The 26,350-nt window shown below is 36.8% G+C and overlaps 1 protein-coding gene across 1 annotated transcript in view; it reads left to right on the top strand.

The window, feature by feature from the left end:
- Nucleotides 1-3,036: 3,036 nt before the first annotated feature.
- The window catches only part of Mdfic2 (MyoD family inhibitor domain containing 2), a 95,355-nt gene continuing 72,041 nt past the window's right edge, over nucleotides 3,037-26,350 (top strand). The window contains exons 1-2 of the mRNA XM_070018406.1: nucleotides 3,037-3,214; nucleotides 3,774-3,861. Of these exons, the coding sequence (XP_069874507.1) occupies nucleotides 3,774-3,861 (88 nt within the window). The 5' untranslated portion in view covers nucleotides 3,037-3,214. The remainder of the gene's footprint in view (nucleotides 3,215-3,773; nucleotides 3,862-26,350) is intronic.

The raw sequence follows: 26,350 nt of genomic DNA, 5'->3' as shown, positions 1-26,350 counted from the left end.
AAGACAACAATAAAGACAGTCAGTTGTCTAACTTTCAAAGACAATGTTATTCCCAAGGGTAAAAAAATTCATATAGAAAATTCAAATACCATACTCTCAAAACACAAAATCTGATCATTCAAAGAAAAAACTAAAATTAGAGCCTAGTAACGTGCCAGAAAGGGAAAAGCAATAAAACAACAACAAGAGGACATCCAGGAGTTAGGACTGAATGCATGCTGAAAAATATATTGGTCAAAATTAGTTGTTAATTATAAGTTATAAGATTCAGCAAATTTATTCCCTCATGAAAAATCCCATCCTCAATATAAAATCTTCTTTATTTTGATTTTTTTTAATTTACTTGTTTATTTTTCATCCTGTTTGGTTAAAACTGTGTGTAATAAACTTGTAAATAAGGTGGGCTTCATGGAGTTCCCTGTTGCTATCACAACATTGCCATGAACTTAGCAGCTACTACTCCCCCTCTGCTCCCCAGGTATCTTACAGTTCTGCAAGTCAGAAGCACTATGTATGTCTCTAGGCTAAGACCAAGTTGTCTGCCGGAAGTTGTCTTTCTGAAGGCTGTTGGGAAAACTGATCCATATTCCTTCAAGTGGTTGAGTGAGTTCAGTTTCTTGCTTTGAGTGTCCCTGTCAAGGGCTTTCAGCTGAGGGCCATTCCCAGGTGCTAGAGGCCCTCATCCTACTTTTAAAAAATCGTTATTAAGTAGTCGTAACAAGATGTTATAATTCCACAAGTCATGTAATGAGTACAATGCTTCTTGATCAGCATTGCTCCTTCCACAGTTCCTAATGTACAAGGAATATGATCACATTATATATATATATATATGTATATATATATATATATATATATATATATATGTAAAGAGAGAGAGAGAGATTGGGATTCTAAAGTTTGAAATCTAATACTAGGCTTCCAATAATCATCTTCTAGTCATTGTAAAAGGAATAAAAGTAGAAATCACCTACAGTTCAAGAATCACAAAGGGATACATTATAATGAAAAAAATCCATAATCACCAAATGGAGAAATGCCTATGAAGATTTGAGGAGCTGGGATGTTCTTGGGAGAGAAAACTGGAAGCTAGTCTGCTTATATGGATATATAACATACATGAAAAATATCACAGCATCTTGCAAAGGCTTCCTCAGGGCCAGGGGTCACCCCATGCTCAAGCAACAGCCTGACTTCTTTGCCTGAGGGATGATTTTTTTTTATATCATTCAGAGATCCAAATCATCTTGGAGATGAAAGCAAACATCATTTCTGGTGATGAATACTATTAGGAATATGGCCTAATATTAAAACAGAACTGCAAATAAACTAGAGAAGATAGTATGTTCAGAGATGTCTGTGACTCAGTGATTTGATTCTAGCACCTATTGTTCTCTCCCCATTATTTTCAGCTTAGATCTCCTTTAACCCCTCTGTTATCTTTGATTTACTCTTGTTATCTTTCTCCTCCACGAATATGTACATTTTGGAAAGGATTGCTTTTCCAAAGGACAATGATTAAGCTGCTGAGATAATGAGATGATGTCCCCAAACATAGGAAGAATGACATAAAAACACTAACTGTAGGAAAGCGGCAAAGGGAAGGAACATGGTGATCAAGATACTCTATGGTTTGGGAGCAAAGGAAATCACTATCCCCAGTTTTCTGACACTGCCTTCATTTTGGGCATTCAGGTCAAATGCTGAGCGAGATCCATAACATGCTGCCACAGAAGTTGATCTGGTGTGTGTGTGTGTGTGTGTGTGTGTGTGTGTGTGTGTGTAGGCTTAAGTGGAAGATCCTGGTGAAGAGATGCAGGTGGAGTCAGAGAAGGAAAGGTTGATTCTAAGTGAGTCTTGACGTAGAGATGAGGCAGAATTTTGAGAAAACATTTCTAAGATTGTCAATGACAGGCCAGCAGATCCAGTACTTAGGCTGGAATTCCCACAGAATCTTGATTCGGGGTGGAAAATACTCCACAGAGATGTGACTATTCAAGAGCTTCCACGGCTATTAAGGCAGGAGGACGTTTATCTTACTCTTTACCGTGGGAAAGGAAGGTTGTTTTCACACGGAAATTGGCTGATCAAGGTGATAATTCTGGCAGGAAAGTACAAGAGGAAATGAAGTTGGGATGGGGAGGAAATAAATACATGGCAATCAGATAATGACATTGGTCAGACAAAGACAGTGGAGGAAGTGAACCATTGGGGAAAAATAAATAAACATTTTTCATGAGGAGAAAAATGACAACTTTTAGGAATAGTGAACATGTCTACAGGTTATGCTTTTTATTTTTAATCTTTCATTATAAAAATTGATTCGCTTTTCCTGAGCACCTAATGCCAAATTCTTTTTGGAATTATATTTTATATCCTTTTTGGAATATCTACAGATAATCAAAAGAACTTGAGCTGGCCATTGATGGCTCATACCTATAATCCTAGCTACTCTGGGGGCTGAGACCTGAGGATTACAGTTCGAAGCCAGCCTGGGTAAGAAAGTCTATGAGACTCTTATCTCCAAAAAAGCTGACAGTGGCACTGTGACTCAAGTGGTAGAGCTCTAGCCTTAAGCAAAAGAAGCTCAGGGTCTGGGCCCAGGCCCAGAGTTCAAGCCCCAGGAACAGAAAAAAAAAAAAGAATAATAATAATGAGAAGAATTTGAAATGTTTTATTGTTATTACCAATGTTACAAAAATGCTTTTCAAAGTAACCGCTACAAAATGAACTTGCAGATAATGTAGCTTACAAAGTCTACTTTCTCATTTTTGTTGTAAGCCAAACAGTCCATATATATATCCTTCAATATATTTTTGTACATCTTTTAAATATTAATCCCAAGTGATGAATGGCAGGTGTGGAAGGAAGGGAAGGAAGAAAACTAGGTTCATTTGAAAAGAGTTCATTATTTTCACCCTATGATAAATAAGTGCTCGCCTGGAGGAGGTTTTATTGTTTTGAACCACAGGATTTATATTACCTTAGGAAAAAAAAAAGAAAGAAAGAAAGAAAAGAAAACCACAGCTCTCCTCTGCAAGTTAGATGCTCCTGGCAGCAATACAAATCTAGCACCACCCAGGGAGAGAATGTGTTTGCTTCTTTGCTTACTTCTGTCAGGGTAAAGGAATGCTGGACATCGAGAGACCAGGGAGACTACAGCTCACAGCACCCCAGTCCCACACCTTGACTCTCCTCCTTTTGGAACACACAGGTAAGCACTTACCTCCATGGCATTCAATGCAACATCCATGGTAAGCAAGCTTTGAAAGTCAAGTTCATTGCTTTGAATGTTTCCTCAGCTCCTCTGGGAGCTCAAGTTGAACTGGCCTGGGTAGTAAGGCTCTTCCAGAAAACAATATCTTTCTGTGTTTTATTGTTATTTATATCTTTGTATATTATTTTGCTGCATGTATTCCTACAAATTATGTTTTAAAAAACACTGAAAGAGCAATTGATTATTTGTTTGCTACAAACCCAGGTATTGTTAGTTAGTAATCTGTTATTCTTTCATATTCAAAAACTAAAAATTGTATAGCAATCTTTGCTGCTGAACAATGAAATGTTATGTTGCTATGTCATACAGACTTTAGTTCTCCATGTCAAGGTTTTAACAGAACACAATGGGATAAAATGCAACTCTAAACAGAAAATTGAATTATTATAGAGAATTTTTTTCTAAAAATATGGTAGCTGTCTTTAAATATAAAAACCAATGTGGTAAATTAGAGTTCCTAGTGCATTTTTATATCCCAAATTCTGCTTCCCCTTAGATGTCAGAAACTGAGCTGGAAAAGATAAAAGTAAGAACAGCTGAACACTTTGAAAATGACAAAAATAACATTTCTTGGCTAAAAGAGGGTAAGTCTTTTTGCTCTTGACTTTTTTTGGATCTTGGCATAAAATTGTACATTAGTTGATAAGTAAGAGATAACATGTGGAAAGGAGGGAAATATGCTCCAGGAGTTCAAATGATTTTTGGAACTTCTCATTATCTTTTTATTTTATGCTCATGTGGTCTGAAGGTGACTATGTAGAACCCAGAGTATTTGGTGTGGAAGTTCTCTATTCTCTATGTTACAACAGATTTCTTTATTGGTAAGACTTACTACCCATTTTCAATTCGGCTATATCTTCCCTTTGGAGGTCTTATAACACTGTAGGTATTTCTCCTTTATAAGCCAAGAAGACGAAGTAATTCTGAAGTGAAACATTTTTAAATGATTATTGTGATTACAGAAAGAAAAGCAGATAATAGGAAAATGATGTCTACAAATAGAATCATCATTCACTGCATTAGAGAAGCCACTTTCCCAGGGGACAGCCACGTCCGCTAGGGGCAACAGCATGCATAGGCAGCTGCTTGAAATATACACAGAAATCAATATGTTCTCCTGTGATGAGTACAAGTTCGGGCCCTTTTCAAAAATAGGTTTAAAAGTGTGATTATCTACTAGAAGGCTTGCTTTTATAATCTTTGGATTTTATGAACACCATTAGTGTCTCTTAAAGGAAACCGATTTGATCTTTTATCTAAATAAGTATGTTGTGACTTTTTTTTTAGCATGGCAATAATCTTAAATTATAACGAGTGTGTATTACAGAAGTACACTTAATATAGGATACAGTGTGACAAATGCATAGTAAAGCCCGCCAAAAGCACACGCCAAAACCCTCTTCTATTAGTTTATGTTAATACTTTTTAAATTTAAAAAAAACATTGCAAAGTGACTGCTTTTGAGTAATTGAAATCTTTAAAAGTGTTTTGTAAGGTCATAGAAGATTCTAATAGCTAGATCTATGAAAAGTTATATAACTCCCAAATAATAATAATATATTAACAACATTTAGAGTGTTTATTGACAGTTACCTATGACTATGCTGAGTCATAATGACAATGTTCTTATCATTAATTTGCCAATGGGAAAATAAAGCCTACAAAGAGTTCAAGTAACTTGCCTAAAATGATAAAAAAAAAAAATAGGCAGTGGAAGAGTTGGGGTTGAACCACAGGTTGTGTAATTCTCATCTCTTGAATTTAATCATTCCCTTACATGTTCCAAAAGAAAAGATAATTCAGTGACTTCTCCGGACACCATCATTGCTAAAGAATTATTTCCCTGCAGTGTTAAGCTTACCACCTCCAAATTCATCATACTATCAGATCCACTCATATTCTTAATCCCATCTTACTTCTACTCTTATTTTTAAAATTTTAACTTAACAAAGTCATTTCTTCTGCCCACTTGCCCAGCAGTTAAATGAAATAGTGAGAACTCATCTCCTTAAAAGATTTTGTTTCAAGATACAAGTAGATACAAAATAAAGTAGTGTCAGAATCATTTCCTTCAAAAAGCTATAGGGCTACACAATCCTCTAACTTCTTTTTTATCAAGAGATATTTTAAGTAGAATCTTCTTAAAACAAGAGAGAAGAAAAAAGTGAATTAAAGATCCTTCAGTGTTTTCCTTGTTGAAGAGATCTATTTCCTAGAGTGAAGTTTATGTTATTTATTTTTACTTTAATTACTCCATATTGTAGTTTCTAGCGTAGAAATAATGATGAAAGTGATAGACTAATAATTCCCTGAAGAATTTTTTTAAAAAATTATGTCCATTAGGTACAACTTAGGCATTGAATTCTTGTAATCTATAAAATCTAATTTCCCAGGTGACCTGTTTTATCTCATTTGGACACTTCATTTAAGCTACACTCAAATTATGTTTATAATATTTCATAAAAGGAAATTGAGCCAGATGCTAGATGACAACATCTTAATTGGGAATTATCAGGATGAGTTAGTTTCAAACATAAATGTCTTCCATTTTGTGCTGTTAAGAGAAAAGTACATGGGTTGGCTTATAAAAAAATAAAAAGACAAACTGGTATAGCAGATGACCACAGCATGAGCAGCCAGGCAGACATGGTTTTAAATCTCTGCTCAGCTAGATATCAGCTATGTGACCGGAGTATTTACTCCACTTTCTGATGCTTGGAAAATAGGCTACCGGCTTTGTGAGGTTATAAGAATGACTTTCCATTATTTCTGTGTTTCTTTACTTCTTCAAAACATGACTCACGCTAGCAATATTGTTGAGAGCTTAGTTTCTACCTTGGAATGTTTTGATAGGATTTAATGCATTTTTTTCTTTATTTGGGTCCTTCTAACAACCTGGGGTACAATAGAGCTGTCCTCATCTCACACATGAGAGGATTGAGACTGAGTATTGTCCCTTACAGGATTTGATATGGAAGAGAAACATCAGCTAAAGGATAGGAAGGAGCCCTAAAACCGTTGCCTATTACGGTTCAAAATGACAGCATCACCAGTGTCTGAACTGCACACAATTGTTCTTCTATAGTATCTCCTGATTTTCAGAAGAAAGTAGAAATCTGGATTTCTATGTGAAATCTTCCAAATGTTAAAGACTAAGTAACAATCAAACGTAACAATAAAAGAAAGATAGGTCCCATGGTTTGCCTTATTTGCAATAACTAGTATATGTCTGAGTCAAGCAGAAAAGGTCAGATAAGTTGATGTTAGGGAAATGAACCCTAAGTTATGTATTCAAATGTTTTTTTTTCTTTCATGCGATTGTTTCTAACACATTTATAAGATTGTTTCTTTGTATGTCCCTCCCCCACAATATAACCCCTGCTTTCACTGTATTTGATGTCGGTATAATTTGTGGAGGGGAAGGGAAAAAACAAATCGTTTAAATAGGGATACAGGTGGACCCATTGCAACAATGAGATCTATAAGTTGTTATGTTGAAAACGAACTTTACAACTTCAGTGGGGGCGGAGGATTGGGTAGGGAGGCTGGGGGAGGATGGGAAGGGATAGGAAGGGGAAACAAAGGAGGAGGGTACATGCTTGATAAGAAATGTATTCATTGTCTTGCTCATGTAATTGTAACCCCTCTGTACAGTATTTTCACAATAAAAAAAAAACAATAAAACACCATGCAAGATAAACAAAGCCAGGTTCTGTGGGTCTTTTGCAGTCTGCAAGCTGTCAGCATGTAGCTTCTGCTCTAGGAGTTTGCATCTCTCAAACATCATCCAATAGAGTTTCCAGAAAACTAGTTTTCCAAAAGCAGTGCTCATTGTCATCCAGGTTATCGCTCTAAGCTTAGCTTATCGATTTATCTTTTATCTGTCACTTATCTGCCCTGGATTTGTTTCTCTATCTGTCATCTATCTATCTACACACAAGTACACATAGGTATGTTTATTTAGACATATGTGAAAATTCAGGATAACAATCATTTGAATTAAAGATGTGGACTTAAGAATAGTGAAAGAGAAGTAATTTATCTTTTGAAAGACTGCCTGTCACAGGCAGGGAGTGAACACAATTATCTCCGTGTACCTTTAGTGCAGCAAAGTGGTGACTTCGCATCTTGAATGTACGGGTTATAATTTAGCCAAAATTAGTAAACATAAGCAACAAATCATCCAGAATACTGGAAAAGAGCCTAGCAACTAAGGTCCCATATTCTTAAAGTTTTCCTTCATATCTCATGCAGAGATTGAAGTACCATCTTGTTCCTGATCTCCATGCTTACAAGGAGATGGGGAAAGCAAGACTCTTTCTTGTATTTACTGACATTCATAAATGTACTAGACTTTGTTTTAATGCTAAGTAAAGGCCATTTATTCACTTGCTCAAAAATTAATTTCATGCCATGAACATTATAATAATTCCAAAATATTCCTTGTGTTCAACTTATAAATGAATGAGCCCCCCCCCTGCACCACCTTGAACTCAAACAACATGCTAGGCAAAGAAACCAAGGGGCCAAGGAAGGAAAATGTTGCTTTGGAGGAGCCTAGGTCTGCGAGTGCTCTATTACAATGCCTGCATATGAATCCATGCAAATGCTGTCACTCAGATGATTCTCACTTCTAAAAGGGCTTTTGTTTAATGTCTAGCTTAAAAATTAAGCCACATTAATGCACATTTAAAATTGTTAATTTCTGTGAATAGCATAGTTTGAGAGTCTTTTTATTCTGTAAACACAGGAAACTTCTGTATGTTAAGTACTAACCAAAATGAAGTTGGGAAAAGGTAACAACTAGAATGATATTTTGCTTTGTTTTTGTTTTTGTTTTTTGGTTGTGGGTTTAAGCTTAGGGCCTGGGCATTGTCCCTGAGCTCTTCAGCTCAAGGTTAGTGCTCTACCACTTGAGCCACAGTGCCACTTCCGGTGTTTTGGTGGTTTATTGGAGATAAGATTCTCATGGACTTTCTTGTCTGGGCTGGCTTTGAATCGTGATCCTCAGATCACAGCCTCCTGAGTAGCTAGGATGACAGGCGTGAGCCACCTGAGCCCAGCTTGCTATTAAGAATACAAAACATGCCCTCAGACGTTATATAAAAACATAAATAAGGGCACAATCTTAACCTACTTTACCTGCCTACCATGGAGTACCATAAATCAGGTCATTTGTAAAGAAAATATGTTTATTCCTTTTACTTTCAGATAAGTTAAAAAGCCCATATTTACTATGGGCCTTTCTGTTTTGTCACCCCATTCCTGCATGTGCTCTTTGATGGAAAATGACTGACCATAAAGAACTCATCTCCACGCTAACAGCTATAACTTAGACCCATCCTTGCTGCAGACCACCTTGAATCATCTCCCTTCCTCTTTCCCCTGAACAAATGCCCCAGTGATCTGGCAAGAGAGCCTGAGACCAAGGCCACAGACATCCCTGATAAACACAGAGGCTCTTGAAACTTCAAACATCTTGGTCAAAATAACATTGCTCACCCACCCTGCCTCCGTCTCACCCCACTTCCATCTTCCTCTACCCCTGACTTCACACTTTCTGCTGAGTATTTAAACAGACCCTAGTTGTAAGGGGGAATGCACCATCTCTCTTTCAGCAAGGCTGAAAGAGACTTGGTTGCCCTTTCCAAATCACTCCCTCCCTCCTTCACTCCCAAATAATGGTGTATGGAGTTCACTTATTTGGATTCCCTCGTGACTCAGTTTCCTTACAGGCTCTACCCTCAGTAGATATCAAGACGAAAAGTTGACAAGGGTAATTGCCTTGCAGCTTTAATGCAAGATGCTGGGATAGAGAATGGGGTGGAAACTCTCCCTTAGAATCACCAGTCAAGGATGTCTCTGAGGAGGAGATTTCTGAGCTGACTAAAATAATGGAAAGAAAGCAGGCCTGCAAAACCTCAGAGGAGCATTCCAATATGGGGAGTTCACTGTGCTAAGATTTTATGGCTTTGGAAGCTGGACAGGAAAGAAGGATGATAAAAGTAAGAGAAGGAGGGAGGGAAGGTGATTAATCTGGAAATAATACAAGACCTTGCTGGTCAAGCAGGACTCTTGATTATTTTCTCCTTGACTGGAATGAGCAGCCAGTGGAGATTCTAAGCAAGGGAATATCAATAATTAATGACAGTGTGAATGACCTATGAATGTTAGGAGAGAGAATCAGATGAGAGAGAATTGGATATGGAGCCTTTGACAAACTGGAGCCAATAGAACTGCCTGGTGCCTTGCTGTTGAGCAAGAGAAAGAAAGGAATCCAAGCAGAATTCCAGCTTCAGATTCCTTCATGGAACTGCTGGGTTGAGATGAATGAGAAACTGAGTCAAGAAAGGAGAACCAGAAGATGTGAATGGACAGGTCAAGAGGAAAGGGCCTCAGAACCAAGAAAACTGTCACTTGGGCTAAAAGCTATATGAGATCAGAGAGAGAGAGAGAGAGAGAGAGAGAGAGAGAGAGACAGAGACAGAGACAGAGACAGAGACAGAGACAGAGACAGAGACAGAGACAGAGACAGAGAAATGTGTACAGGGCAAGTATCCTTGAGATTTTGTTTAAATTTACTGTATGAAGAGGTATCCATGAATGTGGGGAAATGGTGAAAAATTAAGTAAAAAAAATCTTGGTAGAAGCAATGGCAATTGTGAAGGTTCTGGGCAGGACAATAATGCATCATTCTCTAAAAAGGGAGAGAAATGAAAGGTGACTGGAACATCTTATTCCAAGAGAAAACTGGTGTTTCATGTGAATTGGAGGAACCTTCAGCCAGGAATAAACTTTAGAGCCATTTCATAGGCCTTCGTCTGGATTTTACATTCCATTAATCTCTTGATCCTTAGAATGTCTAGTCTAGATTTAGTTCATATTGTAGTGAAATGTATCCTGCATCTTATTTAAAAAAAACATGTAAGGAAGAGACAGAACTTTCCAAGGATAGCATGTTACATTCAAAATAGAGCAAAATTTTAAAAAGAACTTCATTAGCTCTTAAGAGAAAAGTTACAGGCACTAAATCTGGTCGTGTTAATGAAAGGGGGATTTATTGGAAAGTGTGAGAGTGGCTCCGAGTGCGGAAGGAAAGCTATGTGAAGAAAGAACTGACCTAGCTCTCATGTGCATGAAAACGAGACAGTATATCCAGGAATAAATGAGCCTATCGGTTACATAGACTTTCCTGTCCTCTCTTCTATACCTTCAAGACTCCGAGTCCCTAGGAAGAAAGGTTAGTGTCAACAGCTTTGTTCACAAGTCTATTTCCATGACAGGTAAGGCAAAGAACCTTGACAACAACATTGCAAGACTACACCCAGTAAGAGGTGGACACCTCTCCAAAGGCACCATAAGCACTACAGAGCAAAGACACCATGTGGTTGCAAAATAACATCTGCTCCATTACTTCAGTAATGACCCGACTTCCAGCACTTTTCTCTCCACCAGAGATAATATTTTCTTAAGAATCTGATGAAGTGCTCACCATTTCAGGAAGGAGAGTACTTATTTTAAATGTATTAGCCTTCTCCTAAAGTTCAAATATCAGAATCATTTTGACTATATGACAATGTTATTTTATGTTTAGAAAGTTCAGGAGAAGATGAGATGGTCTGTGTCTCACAGGACAACAAATTAAAATCCAGTAGCATATTCTACTGCTGCAATTTCTTTCCCAGTGAAATTTCTCTCCCAGCCTATAAAGAAGTAAGTTCATTTCATATAAAATGATGATGTTGATCCCAAAGCAATGGAAGACCTAGAAGATGCCATGTCAGCCTCCAGACCATGACCAGATGAATTAATCAATGCAAAGTCCCTACTGGTTGTTAAACAGCAGATTTAAAGACTCTCTTTCAATGATGATAGGGTAGTAGATCAAATCCAGAATGATCTTAGCTCACCATTATTAATTGCAATTTTATGAACTAGGAGTGAAGCAATCCATAGAGACTGGGAACCAATCTATCCTATCTCAACAGGAAGAAGAAAATTGTAGATAACTAGAAACAGACATTTTTACCTTTCAGCAGAGCTTTGCAGTGGAATCATTCATTTTCCTATATGTCACAACAGCCGTTGATGTGATACACCTAATCAACATTAGTATAAAGAGCAATCTTATAGTGAGAGGGAAAAAGTCTCTTATGTTCTATGCCTCAGGGATAAGGACATTCCATTTCTTGTAAATTCTACAAAGAGATACTTTACGTTTATATGATTATGGCCCATTTCTTTCGTCTTTGGAACCGCATTTAGAGGGAATATACTCTCTAATAAAATGCACCTACATGAGGTGTTCACCAGACCATTAGTGGGGAAAAAAGAAGAAGAAAGGATGCGAATAGGGGAAATGAAGACATCACTCTACAGCTATAAATCATTTCAACCATTTTTGCCATTATTTAAGCCTGTCGAGAAGTAAATGTATAGCAAAGACAAAACAGCAAGGGCAATGGCAGTAGTTTTGTCAGGATAGAACTTGAAGAAAAAGTACAAAGGACAAATCATAGAGGTGGAGATTAAATAAGACATCAGGATATTACTCCTCCCAGATAGCATGTTCACACAAGCCAGCACTGAAACAAAATAGCTGTAGGGGTGCTTGTGACTTCTAATATTCAACAACAAACAACAGAAAGAGAAAGCCTGCACTTTTGGCTCCTCCCTCACTCTTTCTCTTGCCATATTTTTCCCCTGATTTTTTTTTATAGTTCAGGGTGGTTTTTTGTTTTCTGGGTTTTTTTTTGAGATAAGGTCTCATTATATATTCCCAGGCTGGCCTCAGATAAATGATCTCCCTTCTTCAACCTCCTGGGTATTGGGATCACAGGTGTGTGTACATCAGACTGAGCTTCAAACATTCCCCTTGTATATTTACAAATTCAGCATTAAAGATAAGAGGCCATCTTCCTGAGATATATCCAAGAAAGTAAAATATCTTGAGCATAAATCCTGTGATAGATAGATAGATAGCTAGATAGCTAGCTAGCTAGCTAGCTAGCTAGATAGATTCTCCTTGAGGATGAAAACTATACCAAATTCTATAATCAGACCACAAATTAATATAAAAGAAATGATCTTTTTACATGCATATTAAAAGTAATTCCTCAGACCAATGTATTTTTATACTGTAAAAGAGCTCATTGTTTTATACAATAAATGTAAAACTGAGTAAATTAGATCAACACATGTTTACATTTCTTGTAAAGCACAGACTTATAGCAAAGAATATATAATAATTCCCATGCTGAGGCACTTATAATTCAGTTGGAGTCTTGCTTTCCATGAAAGTCAGACAATCACAAGCTCTTCAGCTGTATTTGAAATACAATAGGATATGCAAAATTAATTTGTATGGAATTTTTCATCATCAGATATCACACAGACCAAATCATATGGGTATGTCCAAATCCTCAGATAGATGCAGATTTCTCATAAAATCAGAACTGTCTATATGTGTGTGTGTGTGTGTGTGTGCATGCATGTGTGTGTATTTGTGCATGTGTGTGAGTTATTTTTAATGGACCTAGCAAGTTTAACCTAACCCTACTACATTAAAGAGTCATTTCGGAACAGCAAAATTAATTTAAAAATACTAATTCAGGTAGCTTTCATAAACTTGTTAAAAGACCTTCAGTATATTCTTTATCACCCAATCTTTTCACTTTAAAAAACTGTAAAACCACTATTGTCTTCTTTAGAAATGAGGGAAAATTATAATAAAGCTAGAGGTCCTTGCTAGCTGGTAGGAGTTTGCTTTTTCTGAGGGAAATTCCTGAGTGGGTCATTTATTTAGCAATGAAAGAGGAGAGGAAATTATAGAAAGGCCCTTACTCTTTTCTTCATGGTACAACTACAATGTTCATATCCAACACATTGTTAAACTTCTCAATGCTGTAAGGCCGCACTCAGAAAGTAAACAGCAATTCTATGAACTCCAGGCCCAATAACCAAGTACAGATTGTATGACTTATTCCACAGAAGAAAACGGTTGGACTTCAGTTTTACTTAAAAAATTCAGTGTCATCTCCCAACTCTCCTAATTGTAACCATTAGGAGGAATAACTAATTCTCAGGACTTTAGAGAATCAGTTCAAATACTAATAAGAAATCAATTATTAACAATAGCCAACTGAGATTACATGCCACACAACTATATTGCTAGAAAAAAGTATTTTATTACTGTCCATCCTCTCTCACCTTTTAGCAATATATATATATTAAATATCTACCACTTGTAAAAACATATGATTGTTTCCATGAGAGAATCAAACATAAGTAACACAAAAGGTGTCTTCAATCAGTCTATGTATGGTGGGTGGCAGTAGGTAAGAAATGCTCACACGTGAGTCAACAGTATAAATAAAGCAAAATGACATGAATGGGAATATTAAATTCCTCAAGGGCAAAGATTTGTCTGGTTTGTTGATCTCTCTGTTTGAGCCACCAGATGAGTCCCTGCACCACAGTAAATGTTCAAAAATAATGTAAATATAAAAAATCAATAAACTCAAACAAAATCCAGGATTGAAAGTTGGAAAGAGAAACCGTAGAGATCAGACAAATCGGGCATTGAATTGGATAATAAGTCATGACTAGAGTGCTCTAGGAGCAGCCAACACTGGGTGTGTTCTGTGAGTGGGTAAAATCTATGTGTGGAACCTGGCTTTTCAGAGCAGGCTGAGGAGCATACATGGAAAGTTATGCAACAAAGTGAAGCTTCTGTATGCCTGAGGCTGGGGTTAAAAAAAAAAGGCAGGAAGGACCTGAAGAGCACAAAAGCAACTCTGTGCTTAGACTGGTGACTGGGAGATCATGATGAAAATGTGTTAGAGGAGAAGAGGCAGGGAACAAAGTGATGGTTAAGAGCATGTTGTATCCACAGATGAGAAGCAATATTCTCTGCATTGAGATGTGTTTGTTACGATTGCTCTGGCAATGGAACCCAAAGGACAGATCCTTAATTGAATGCTGACCTCAGGACCTTAGTCATGGGTGAGAGAGAGAGAGAGAGAGAGAGAGAGAGAGAGAGAGAGAGAGAGAGAGAGAGAGAGAGAGAGAGAGAGAGAGAGAGAGAGAGAGAGAGAGAGAGAGAGAGAGAGAGAGAGAGAAAGAGAGAGAGGAGTTTTCAGAGTGAAGAAATGTCTGGGTTTAATTGGAATCTCTAACATATGTCTGTGTTTATGACTTTATCTAAATTGCCTGTTTATTTCAGAAAGATAAGAAAGAACAAATGACAAAAATACTCCCACTGGTAAACATTGCATGTCATAGATTTTTTTTAAAAAAAAAGATCTACATTTGTGTGTAAAGACAGACACATGTGTGCTTGTACTTCTAATATGATCTGATTTATACAATGTACCATTTAAATAACACGTTTTCCTGAGTGACAAATGGATAGGAATGCTTTTCTAACTCTGTAAACACAGAATTACATAGATCAGAGATTATAGTACCAGGCCCCTAGCTTAATATTCCAATCCCAAACCCAAGTATGTTTCTGTCCTAAAATCTATTCTGTAATATAGCTGAAGATAGATACAATAAGCTCCCAATTTGTACTCACTCCAAAAACTGAAAATTAAAGACTGGCAAGTTTGGAGAAATCTCTGAAAAGTGAATAGTGTACCTCTAAGCCTAGTATTTGTGTGGTTGGATTTTCTAAACACCTATTTGCAGCACAATCCCAGGGAAATGAATGGGAACAAGAACTTATTTATGAAATTAGGCAAAGATTCAGCAGCTGACTTATCTGTAGATTGTATGATTTAATAGTGCAGAATGAATCATAACTTTGTAATATTGCTGCATTCATATTTCAGATAAGAGTTGGAATTCAGCTCCCACAATAACCAGTCATTTAAGACACAAAAGTAATTTTATGGATTAATCATTTTAATATCTTCCCTTTGACGCTGGCTAACTAAACAAAAACATGGCTCAGGGAGGAGGGAAGTGGGAATCTTATTTTGTTTGCTTATCTTTGTGAAACAAGCACTTGAAATAAAAAATATCACATCAAAGCATGGGGGGAGCTCTGGTGGTTGAATCAACTCTGATCAGATTAAGAAAGAGCAATATATTTTTGCATGGTTAATAAATAGATCAAACCCTTGCAAACCTGAGGATATGTGGATGCCAAATCCGACTTTAATTTTCAAATATCCCTATCCCTATCCCTATCTCTAATATCATCTCTTCAGCAATAAAATCGTATTGTATTGGTTTATCATATTCAGCAACTGTAGTTCTTTTGCCAGCCTTGGACATGATCCTGAATTTTCTTTGTATTTGTAAAATTTTTTTAAAAAGGTCTCCTGAAATCCTTTAAGTAGTAGGAATTACCAAAGACTAAAAGATACCACTGTATAGAAAGTTTTAACCAGAAGCAAACACCTTTCACAGAACCTCTGTGGATCTATAAAATGATACTGTAGGAAGTGCCAGATTTCTTAGTGGATGCCACACCAAAGGGAAAAAGCAATTATCAGAATGCTTATGGAAGGAAGTATTTAAACTGCTTGTTTTATGCAAGAGAACAAACCAAGTCAAGCATTTCTACATCTGCAAAGAAGCAGTTTAATGTGACTCAAAACATTCTGATCACTCTCTCTCTCTCTTACACACACACACACACACACACACACACACACAGAGCTTCACAAGGTACTAAGACTTATTTAATGCTAAGCATCCGTATTTCAGTCTAACCAATTGAAACCACAGTAATTGTATGAATGTGTCATAGTAAGACACAAAAGTAACAATTTGGTGGGATAAGATTTCGGCAGCTGAAACATCTAAACTTTTAATATCTATAAAAATATCTAGCTTTGTTTTATTTTCCTTTCTTACCACTTTTATTTTTAAAATGTGATCAATCATCTATTAATCATCTATCTGTCCATTCATTTACACATCCATCCATCTTATCATCCCTTTGTCTACCTACTTATCTATTTATTTTTATCTAGTCCAAGGCCAGCATCATTTTAAGTAGCATATACAAGTTCTTTCAAGCCTTTGGTTTTCTCTTTTCTGTGAGGATTCCATATAAAGCTATGCAAAAAAAATCACATGTACAATCATTAAAATTGTCCAACATCAAATATGACAAGCAGAGTATTGTCCTTAAGTACAAATTCATTTTGTTTTCTTTTTCAAAGTAAGCAGGATCAGACAGAGATTGATTTCTATCATTTTCAAAGGACCTTTTGGAAAAAATAATATATTTTTAAATTCAGCGATCAACACACAGTGGTTAACCCTCTTACACAGACAAAGAGATAGATCACACGCAACTTATTATCCACGTAAAAATGTTTACTCTGAGGGCAATGGGAGAACATTAAATAGTATGAAGTACAGAGAAGGCTTAACTTTATGAAAAAGATCTCTGGCTGCAGGATGTCCTGGAGGGGAGAAAAAGTTGATTGGTGGTAAATGGTGGCTAGGCTTGCAAAAGTCCAGTCTGAATTAAAACAATGACAATGTGAGTTATATTTTATAATTTCCTGGTCAATGGACTGAATAAAATAATGAGGACTGAGCCCAAGTTGCTGGGTGAATCGTCACACTGTTTCTTCTAAGAAGATTCTATCCGGTGTGAATTAAAATATTAAAGTTTTTTCAACTACCTCATTTTAAAATGTGTATTAACCAATATGTGTTACAAATGATGAGTTGCAGAAACCAGACCTCCAGTTTTAGGACTTTATTCACCTAAAATTAGGTGAATTCTATTTTCTAGTGGATTCTAAAATGTGTTTAGAGCTTGTCTTACTCTCTTCGGGGATAAAGTTAGCTAAAGATTTGAAAGGGAAATAAAACCTAGGGTTAATAACACCATCGCTGGCCCGAGTTACCTGAAGGCTTATGGATAAAAGGAAATCTATGATAAGTAATTAGTATAAAAGATTCATTTGTTTTGTCTCTACCTCATTACAAAGTGAAGAAAGTGAATATTCTGATGAACGTGGCTTTCCGTCTTTCCCCCACCAATCAGAATGCTAGTGTTGTGAATTAATCATAAAGCTTAAAGAAGATTCAAAATTCTGTTGATGGCTTAACAACTTGTTAACATATGACAGACAGAACTGTGTATGGTGCACAGGGAAGCAAATTAGGGTTGTTGTTACTTCCACATGTGGTTTAGTGTTGCTATTCTCCTAAAGAGAAAATAAGTCATAAGTAGGTATGGCAGACAAGGAGAAATGAAAAGAGATATATTTCTATGTAACCATATTGTTTCATAAAAACAAAACCTCATATAGAAAGCAAAATACACCACCTTTTACTGAGATTTAACCCAAAAGGTATCATTGGATGAAAAGACAGAACATGTGAAAATATTTCCATTCAAGTAAGATGACATTGGAATCATGCGGAGTCTTTGGAATTCTATCTCCATGTATTGGAGAACAGGGTCTACTAGTGATGAGATGTTGACCTTGGCCAAATTACTAACATCACTGAGTGATAAGCCAAAAATAATGATGGTGCTATGGCACACACTGTTGGAGGTCTCCCTAATGTTCCTCAGTGTTCTCCATAAGGAATTTCAGTTGCCTTCAGGATTCTAGCCATGGTCATCGATCCAGTGGGGCTGGACACATCACCAATCTCACGAGAGTTATGGGTGCTAATCAGTGTGTCTCAGTCATGGTAATGTTATTGTACCTACCAATGGTGGCTTTAGACACTTGGTGAAATCATTAGGCACAATGAGAGATGAAAGGTCATTCCCTGGATGCTTTCATGATAGTTTTACTTTAGTTCGTTTGCAGGAAGGCGAATTGGTTGTTTTACTTTGCGTCCCTTTTCTTTTGCGGTTTCTAAGAAAGTTCACAAAATAAGAATGTCAAGTCTCTTTTTTTGCAAATGCTTGAACTTGAGAACACCGTCTTAAAACCATCTGAGAAGCCACAGTGAGCACAAAGTTACATAGCTAACTTAAAATACCATAAAAATAGGGGGGATTGAGAGGGAATCTGAATTTTAAAAATACTGCTGAACCATGGATTTAATCTATCTTTGAGCTGCCTCACTTTGAACACTGAGAGGTGAGTAATAAAAGATGTTATTTTTAAGCTACTTCGGAGTTAGAATGTTCTATTCTTTGCAGTTAGGTGGCCCAGTTAACCCTGTAGCATGAGTAATAAGGAAAGGGGACCAGATACTTCACACCTGTAATAACAGCTATTATTTTACCTCTTTCTCTTAGGCATTTTTTGGGGGGGTCTGGTCATAGGGCCTGAACTCTGGGCCTGGGCACTGTCCCTCAGCTCTTCAGCTCAAGGCTAGCGCTCTACCACTTGAGCCACAGTACTGGCTTTTTTCTTTTTGCTTATGTGGTGCTGAGGAATTGAACCCAGGGCCTCATGCATGCAAGGCAAGCGCTCTACCACTGAGCCACCTTCCCAGCCCCTCTCTTAGGCATTTTTTTGAGCCTCTTTCTTCTTGCATCAGGAAATGGGTGATTTCTTATTCCTTGTTGTATTCTGCACACCTACAGCAATGTCTGTCAACAGGGGGTGCTTACAAATATTGTCAAATTGAAAGAGCACAGAATCTAAACATATGCACATGTTGTCCTACAAGGGCTGTTCGTGAGCTAGTATGGACAGATTGCATTAGCAAATGTTCCATAATGAACGTTATTAGAAAAACCAAGGTAATTAACGTAGTTTTCATTCTAAAGCAAAAACACAAATTTCCATAATTTTAAACACTAGAGCAGCATTATTTTTGAACAACTTCACATTTCTACAATACTGAGAAACAGAAATGAAGATGAAAAAAAAAGAACCCGAACACACAACAATGTGTTCATAAAACTAAGCTTACTTCAAATAGAAATAATACATATTAAACCTTCCTTCTTCTATTTCTCAAGATATACCTTTAGCCTGATATTTGCATTCTTGAGTCATAGCTAGGGCTTGCATTTGTTTCTCTCACCCATCAGAAAACTCTGCTCATTCTTTTATTCCAAGAGTCATTTCAGGTTTCAATGGACAACACAAGGAAAACTAAGCAATGAAATAGTAAAAGATACTATTCATTTATTTGACCAGGACCAGAAAACCAGGCCCAGAAAAATCTTTATTTTTCTTTTTGATAAGGTTTGTAGACATATGTACACACACACACACACACACACACACACACACACACACACACACACACACACACATCATCATCATCATCATCATCATCACTTTTTCCTTAAGGATGACTTAGTGTAGCTTTTACAAGTCCCATTACTTCTAATGAAGCAAAACATTGAGAAAAGGGACAGGAAAGGAACAAAAAAAAGGTCTCATCTGGCAGAGAAAAAGCCACACCAGCATCATCTTCTATTACTGCAACACTCAGCGAAAGCATAGTTATATATTTTTAATACCCACTAACTACAATTTAGAATTTACCTCAGAAATGTAGGCAGCTTCATAATAGTTAAACCTGCTATATTTGTGATTTTGTCACTTCCTATCAATGTCATACAGCACATTATCAGCATCACAAAATGCCAATCATTTTCATCCCAACATTAATTATTCAACTTTTAGGTCTTGTTACTTAATGTGCTGATAAGTATGCATGCACATATGTTACTACATCATCTTTTTAAATATTTTGATAACTGTTTGCAATTGTTTACCTTTGTAATACCATAATGGAGTTTTTCTCATTTGTTGGGGTTTTTTGATCTCTTTTTCCCTAAGGGGAATTGAACTCAGGGCTTCAATGCTTGCTACAAAGTTCCTCTACTACTACTCTCCAACACTAGTGTGATACTGTGAATTTCACTGTATATTTTTGAGAACATTTTTCTGAAAAGTAACCCTGGGCTTTACCAGATTCCCATGATGTAAAAACTGTTAAGAAGATTCATATATAAGGTATATAAATGAGCTGCATGATAACAGAATTACAAATCTGATGTTTATGAGGGGTGTGCTAACACCTTTGCATTTTACTTTTATTTTCATTTGATTCAAACCACAAACTCCAAGTCCTACTAATAGCCTTTCCTTCTGTAAAAATATACATTCTTTAATATTTTTAGTAATCAATTATATGTATACTTCTTTTATTAGGTAACTTTAACTCATTATTTTAAGAGATGATTATATCAGAATTCTATCCAAGTGATTATTTTCAAAGAAAGCATCAAAATAAGACTATTTTTATCTGAAAACAAAAAGAAACACAATTCTTTCCTTTTTCCATGAACTATGCATATATGTGTCTGTGTGGAATCAAAGCCATAGTTTTAAATATTTGAGAAAAACATTTGGAAATGAAGTGATTTTTTTTAATGTCATATTATTAGAGGACTATTTCTCAAAGAGGAAAACACAAATTCATTCTATTATAAGATAGACAGATACAAAAGAGTCAGTTAAGGAAAAGAAATCTCAAGTTCAGAAACTTTCTTTTCCTCAATGCTTTTTTGAGTTAAATTGGGCTGCCAGCACCAGTGAGATGAATAGCACTGCCCCAGGGGAGCTGAGCTGCACATGCATGTCTATGGTGTCAGTTTCTTTTCCAAATGGGGACCTTAATGCCCAGCTCACTGATCCAATACTGGGGATCCCTTACATAGGATCACAGGAAACTCAATTACACTGACCAAGAGTCACATGACATTTTTTAATGCTTGTCCTGGGACTTAGAATCATGGCCCTGGTACTGTAGATAGATTATTGATTTGCATGAAGTCAATACCTAGAATGTAGAAGAATGGTTTTTTAAATCCTAGATGCTCTAATTCCATTATTGTAATATAGGAAACTACTAAAATAAGGGGGGGGTGGGAAATACCCTTTGATGATAAAATTGACTCAAGAATATTCTTTTCTTCAGTAAGAAACAAATATTTTGGAATCACATTGATTTCAGTTTAACCCATATAACATTGGCAAGTGGAACTTCAAATAGATATGGATTAGCTACAGGAATTCTTTTCCTCGGGGTATTTGTCATTCTTCAAAGTCAAAGGTTGGGTTTTTTTTGTCTGTTTTTTAATTTTTTTTTGCTTTTGTTTTCAGAAAGGTTAATAGAGTTTTATTGGAGATGTATGAACAATCAAATGCAAATTTGTCTAGATAAGAATTTGGAATAGGGCTAATTTTATTCTATAAAATTGTAGGGCAGAATTATAGAAACAAATCATAGGGATTAACAGGGACAAATATCCTAGCCTTATCATGGTTACAATGAACACTTCTGCTAGTTAATGCTCATTCAGTTTCTTATGAGATAAAAACCCATCAATGAAACACAACACAGCCCTTGCTTTTGTGGAACTCTTGAATAACATAACTAATTCTAAGAGTTGCAATTGCAAAAAGAAAAAAAAACCAGTCTAACTGGTCCTCAAAACCAAGTCATTTTTGAGTTTTAAAAAGCCAATAGCCCATATCTCTGCTACCCAAAAGCATGGAAATACCTTTTGTATGATGATGGTGTAGGTGTCAAGGAAAGACCAAGAATTAAGCATCAGAAGTAAAGTTAATATTTTGCTTAACATCATCTTATCTGGTCATATGTACATAGCTTAAAAAAAAGTAGAGTTAATAATGTTACAAGTTTATTAACAGGATATGTATTTGATTTCTGACTTTTTACACATTCTTTGGAAAAATATATTATGTACATACTATCCGATAAAACAGATGTAAACATATTTTAACAATAAAAAATCACATGTTCTTTATTTATCTCTTACACTGCATAAAATGAAGGTTCTAACTGAAATCCCTTCAGCATGTGGACCACAACTAATATTAATATAAATATTAATAGTTGTGTCTATGTTTTTATTAATGTAGACACAAGTATGAGTCACTTCTTTCACCTAAACTGCAGGTGTGTTGGGGACACAATGGAGCCCACTAAAACAAAATGAGGTAATAAAATCTGAAGTAGGGTAGGACAAGTAAGATTTGAATCTAGCTCTGCCCTGGTCTGAAGCTGGTCTATGCAGCATGTATCACCATGTGTAAGATTCAACTCTTCCTTCATGGACTTTCTTTGTAGCAGTCTACAGCCACTGAAATGACAAGGTTCATTAATTTGGACAATAACCCTCTAGTCTCAGTTCTGCCAACTCGAGGTCTTACCCTCAGCCATTACTAAGCATTCATTATCTGCTAGGCACAGTGCTTTGAAACCACATGATAACCAGTAAGGGATCAGTCAGTCCTGGACTGAAGTGACGTTACTAGGCTCCCACAAATCAAGTCCATGGTTTCCTATCAATTGACAAAGAGATTTAAAGGCACCCCAGTCTCGGAACTGCTTATAGACTCAGCCAGTAAGTGCTGCTTGTGATCCCCAAATGAATGCATTCTACTAGTTGATTTCTATCATTCCCCAAGACATTCTGGCAGAGAGAATCACTCTAGGGTTTCCACACATTCGCTTTGAGGCCTAGACACTGAGGGGCAATCAATTGCCCTTTAGGTTGCTGCTCCATTTCATCCTCCACTAGATAGTGTGGATGGCAGGCCTGGGCAAACATTCAGTGGCTACAGGACTCAGCTTGTTCTTTTCCTTTTCATATTGGTAAAAGATCCATTCATTCTACACGTCTGTGCTTAATATCACCTCCCCCCACTCTCCCCCCCCCCCCCACACACACTTCCAGGCACTACTCTAGGCATGCTTTGAAACACATAAAATATAAAATAGTGATGATATTTATTTTTAGTGGAGAACAGCAGCCACTAAATAACCAATTAGTACCAATAAGACTGGTAACCAGTACTGAAGATAAGGAAACAAACAAACAAACAAACAAATAAAGGACTTAAGGAATCCTCTCTTTTTTACTAACATCTGAACAGGGATAAGGATGGAAATAATAACAGGGTCACACTCACATCTGAAACAAAAGTATCTCCAGTGTAGAAAATGACAAGTGCAAAGGGCCTGAGTTATGAAAATGAATGGTATACCCCAAGCCAATGAAACAGGATGAGTCAGGCTCCGGGCTAAGGCCAAGGAGGTTTGGGGTCTGTTCATCAAAGATCTTCCTGTCATGATATGACTTTAAATTTTAGTGCAGGAGAAAAGGGAATGCATAAGGGCATTATTTCACATGTTCGAAGTAACCACATTCAACCTATAGGCAGAGATGTGAGCACCTGGAAAATCAACAGAACACATGAGATTGCATGCGATCTGGCACCATGATTTAGGACTGCCTGTCCAGGGGAATGTTCTTTCCAAGGACTTGCACAGGCCCAGTGATAGTTTAGCAGTGTGCAAATGCAATCTGGAGGCCACTGCATTTGAATCACCCACTGTGGCTGCTGAAGAAGGCTCCATCTGATTGGGAGCTCTCCAAGGCTGCCAGCAAAGATGACAGTACAGTTACATTTAGCAAGAAAGATGTGCAGGTAACTACAAAGGTGTGAAGGTGCATATGAGATATGGAGAGAAGGGAGATGGAGATGAAATAGTTCAGGGATGTGTAGGAGATACAAATCCAAAGGATGTGCTGATACTTCAATTTACAAAGCTGTGGCTAATTGAATGATCATGAGAGTCAAGAAGATTTGGTTCTGATTCTTAGTTCTAACACCTACATTAAATGTGATCAAGGATAATAACTTTGATGTCTGAATCTTAAGATTTCTGCTCACTTGTGAAATAGGAACAATGATATGTACTTTGCAGGTATCTGATGAGAAAATATCTGTACAGTATTTATCACTGTGTTTAGCACACGGCACTTGGCACATTAAAAACTGGAATAGTACATGTGGTTCTCATTATTCTATGTAGCAAGTGATAGAGGAAAGAATCTAGGGTGACATTCAGAAATCTAGCTCAGACAACTGGCAGGATACTAGGGAGGAACAAGAGTAAAAAATCAGGAGCTAGTAGGCAGCCACCTTGATATGGATTTTATTATAGCAGCCTCACTATTATTTGCAGATATGCAGACCACTGAAACAGGGGAAAAGGAATATTTGTGGAGTCTCAGCCTGGTATTAAACACTAGCTCTTTAATTTACATGTGTTATTCCATGTGCTATCCCAATTCTTTAAGATGATGTGTTTTGCAATGCTTTTCACAGGAAGAATAGGGCGCATACAGAACACAGATGATTATATGAGGCCTATCTGATTATTGATGACTAGTATGGAGCTGCCAGTGTAGACCTCTAATTCCAAAACCCCTGTTCCTGCCACTTTCCTGGGACCAAGTTGATTCAGCATCACAGATCTGATTAGACAGAAAGAAAAACATATTCCATAGGCAATTGAATTTTCTTCAGTTTCCTGTGCAGGTACTATATACAATGGCATTTATGTCTATTTAGAGTGATGACGCAGCTGACAATATAAAATGTTGATAACCTCAAAGAGAAACTGGAATCCTCAAAGGCTGGTGGTAGATACAAAAACTAATACCTTGTGGAAAAAATCCTAAGCAGTATCTCCCTAAACCTAAAACATACCAGTATCTAACCCATCATCAATTCTACTCTTAGGTTTATATGCAACAGAAATAGACGTTTGTGTCTAACAAAACACAAACATTCCAATTAGCGTCATTCATCATGGCTGTTGAGAATTAGCTAAAAATCCTCCAACCATACAATAGGGGACAAAATTTGTAGTGTAACTCCTGCAGTAGAATACTATGAAGCAGTACAAAAATTAAACGCTAGTAAATGCGGTCATGAATGAATCTTGCAGATACAATGTTAAAGTATTATAAGCCCACCGTATTCACAGATTTATTAGATGTCATTTTCACCAAGCTTAGTAACAGAACAATAATTATAATAATTTAAAATAGAAATAATATTCAGACAAAAATATTTAAGTACTGGTGTGTTCATTATGTAGTTCAGTTGATGAAGAGAAATTCTCAGTCAGTCTTGTATTATCATCAGTTTTGTTTAAATCATGTGTGATCCACTGAGTTGATTGTTGGCCTGCCCTTAAGTTTGGACTTACAAGGAACAAATGATGTTTCTCAAAGCAAAGTAAAAGTTACCTTCATTTAAGTACGAAAGTGATTTGTATGGTGGAGGTATGGGGAAAATAAATCAGGAATCCACTGTACAGTTCTGAAGTCTATGCAGTCTAACATTCCAGAATTCCCTCAGCGGTCATCTACCTGGGGATCGCTTCATGCTTAAATTTAGTGTTAGACTTCACAAGTTCCTCGTGGGCTATAGGTGCTGCCCCATTGGGAGTGAGGGTGGGAGGCACGAGGCTCTGTCCATGGTGCTGAAAGGGTTTGCTACTTTGATGGGCAGTATTTGCACGAAGTATTCACTTAATGAATGTAAAGCTCCATCAAACAGTATACCTAAAGCATCATGCACTTTGTTTATTGTAAGTTTTACCTTGGTAGGAAAAACTGAAAAGTAAATTCTGAGTTCCTGAAAACTTACAAGTGGAATTTGAATCCTACACTTCTGATTATGAGGGAATTCTATCTTCATCACATCTGTCTCCCCTGTTTATATGTGTACCTGGCCTTTAGTAAGAATTAGTCAATGTTTCTGTAACAAACAAACACACCCTCCCATGGCATTAAATGAATTCCAGCTTCCAGGACATTCTTACTTGTCCCTTAGGTAAGTCACAGGCAGTAGTGACATCTTGCAGTGCACTTGAATGAGTGGGGGACCCTGTCTATACCTGGCCATCATCTCACTAGATGCAATAAACCATAAACCCAAGCAGCAGTTCTGCAGTATGACACAGCAGTATTGCTTGCATTAGACCAATTTTCCACTTATGACAGCAGTAATAGCACTAAAAGCCAATAAAAGCAGTCTGTTCATTCAGAGATCAGCTTTTATGGCTTATTCTAAATATTATCAAGTGAATCAAGAGCCGTCATTATAGTGTCTAAAAAGCCTTCATACCTTGTAAGCAAACAGTGTGACTTTGACAAATAATCATTAGCATGCCTGTGTGAGGCCAGAGCTGGGGGAAAAAAGTCAAATAACAGATATTTCCTTTTACATAAGTCATTAAAGTAACGTTGGTTAGTTTCCGAATAAACAAAATGGATTTCCT

The sequence above is a fragment of the Dipodomys merriami genome, unplaced genomic scaffold (assembly GCF_024711535.1).
Source record: "Dipodomys merriami isolate MVZ:Mamm:240054 unplaced genomic scaffold, mDipMer1.0.p SCAF_13, whole genome shotgun sequence".
In the NCBI taxonomy this organism is placed as follows: Eukaryota; Metazoa; Chordata; class Mammalia; order Rodentia; family Heteromyidae; genus Dipodomys; species Dipodomys merriami.
Note: the sequence above shows the minus strand (reverse complement) of the source record. Positions and strands in the feature narration are given on the sequence as shown.